The sequence below is a fragment of the Mandrillus leucophaeus genome, unplaced genomic scaffold (assembly GCF_000951045.1).
Source record: "Mandrillus leucophaeus isolate KB7577 unplaced genomic scaffold, Mleu.le_1.0 Scaffold1093, whole genome shotgun sequence".
In the NCBI taxonomy this organism is placed as follows: Eukaryota; Metazoa; Chordata; class Mammalia; order Primates; family Cercopithecidae; genus Mandrillus; species Mandrillus leucophaeus.
This window is the reverse complement of record NW_012099132.1, coordinates 206,237-207,976: the sequence shown is the minus strand read 5'-3', so window position 1 is coordinate 207,976 and position 1,740 is coordinate 206,237. Positions and strand designations below refer to the sequence as shown.

General features: G+C 46.3%; 1 protein-coding gene and 1 pseudogene across 1 annotated transcript in view; one reads left to right on the top strand and one right to left on the bottom strand.

The window, feature by feature from the left end:
• Nucleotides 1-870, bottom strand: part of LOC105545955 — a 10,527-nt pseudogene extending 9,657 nt beyond the window's left edge.
• Nucleotides 1-1,740, top strand: part of SF3B1 (splicing factor 3b, subunit 1, 155kDa) — a 61,757-nt gene that overhangs the window by 27,188 nt on the left and 32,829 nt on the right. Inside the window, exons 6-7 of the mRNA XM_011989190.1 lie at nucleotides 599-672; nucleotides 832-910. Of these exons, the coding sequence (XP_011844580.1) occupies nucleotides 599-672; nucleotides 832-910 (153 nt within the window). The remainder of the gene's footprint in view (nucleotides 1-598; nucleotides 673-831; nucleotides 911-1,740) is intronic.

Genomic DNA, 1,740 nt, shown 5'->3' with positions numbered 1-1,740 from the left:
ACGCCATTCTCCTGCCTCAGCCTCCCGAGTAGCTGGGACCACAGGCGCCCGCCACCACGCCCAGCTAATTTTTTGTATTTTTAGTAGAGACAGGATTTCACAGTGTTAGTCAGGATGGTCTCGATCTCCTGACCTCGTGATCCGCCCGCCTTGGCCTCCCAAAGTGCTGGGATTACAGGTGTGAGCCACCGCACCCGGTCTCTCACCACAGTCTTTAGGATGGAGAAAAATCACTGGTTGTCCATGTGCTCCTATTTTGACCTCTTCACTTAGACTGCGGATCTTCTTTTTTGTCAAATCCATCACAGCTGCATTAATATTATCCACCTTTGACCTTATCAAGATACACATGAAAATCACGATTAAATTGCCATCAAAATGTTATTCCCCATCTCGATGCAGATGTGATGCATTCCTCCAGCCTTGTTTTTCTGCAGAAAACCTGCAATTGGACTGTCACATCCCAGTGGATGAAGCAGTTCCATCTTGGTATTTCCCAGGTTGACAAAAACAACAGATACTTCATGTTCAGGAAGAGGGACCGCTTCACTTACCGGGGCCCCCAGAATATTCTTATAAAATGTTGCACGTTTTCCAGATCTGGCACTGCTATGGCTACATGATTGAGTCGACCACGGTTCCACACAGAACCTGCCATTTGATCCAAGGGCCGTGACGTGAAAGAAGCTCTTACTGTTGGTATGGGAGCTTGGAGTCTGGAAAAAAACCCCTTTGAGTGTTCCCAGCAGAAAGCTGGTCACGCCTGGAGTTCGGCCGAAGTAGTAGTTGTTGTTTTTACAGGACTTGCTCTCCTTTCTGGTTTCTCCCCAGTCTGGCATTCGCGGCTGCAGCCCTCAGCGCGCGCGCCATTTTGGAAAGCAACCCGCCACGTCCAGACCCGCCAAGGACCGTCAGTTCTAGTCTTACGTAGTTTCTAGTCTTCTTACGTAGTTCTAGTCTACTCCACCTAAAATCTCTTGTCAAGGTCACTTGACCCCTAATAAATTTAAAAAGTGTATTTTCATTTCTCATATGACTTAGCATATCAAGAACATTTGACATTTCTTCATACCCTTTTCTCTCTCAGTCTCTGGGTTTTAGTCTTTCTTGCTTCCCCTCAAAATCTCCTCACTGGTTACTACTCCTTAGTCTTGTTTGCTGGATCCTCATTCTTCTTACCTCCGAACTTTGGGGTATTATGGTAGTGCTGAGTTTTTTGGATTCTTTTCCATCAGTGCTCGATCCCTAGGATCTCATTCTTGTCTTTATATACCATTTATATAAAATAGCTCCCAAACTTATAAATCTTTCCTCTGCTTCTGTTCCGCAGACTTGCGTGTTTGTTCAGCCTGACATATTTATTTGGCTGTTCAATGGGCATTTCAAAATCAGTATTTCTGAAAGAAAATTACTGATTTTTTTCGCATACGTCTCTTCTCAGTCCTGCTCCCCTGGTCTTTCCCATGTCTGTTTGGCTGAAGCAAAACATTTAGGACTGGGTCCAGTGGCTCATGCCTATAATCCCAGCACTTTGGGGAGGCCAAGGTGGGTGAATTATTTGAGGTCAGGAGTTCGAGATCAGCCTGGCCAACATGGTGTATTTTAAAATACAAAAATTAGCCCGGCGTGTTGGCGGGCACCTGTAATCCCAGCTGCTTGGGAGGCTGAGGCAGGAGAATCACTTGAACCTGGAAGGTGCAGGTTGCAGTGAGCGGAGATGGTGCCACTGCACTCCAGTCT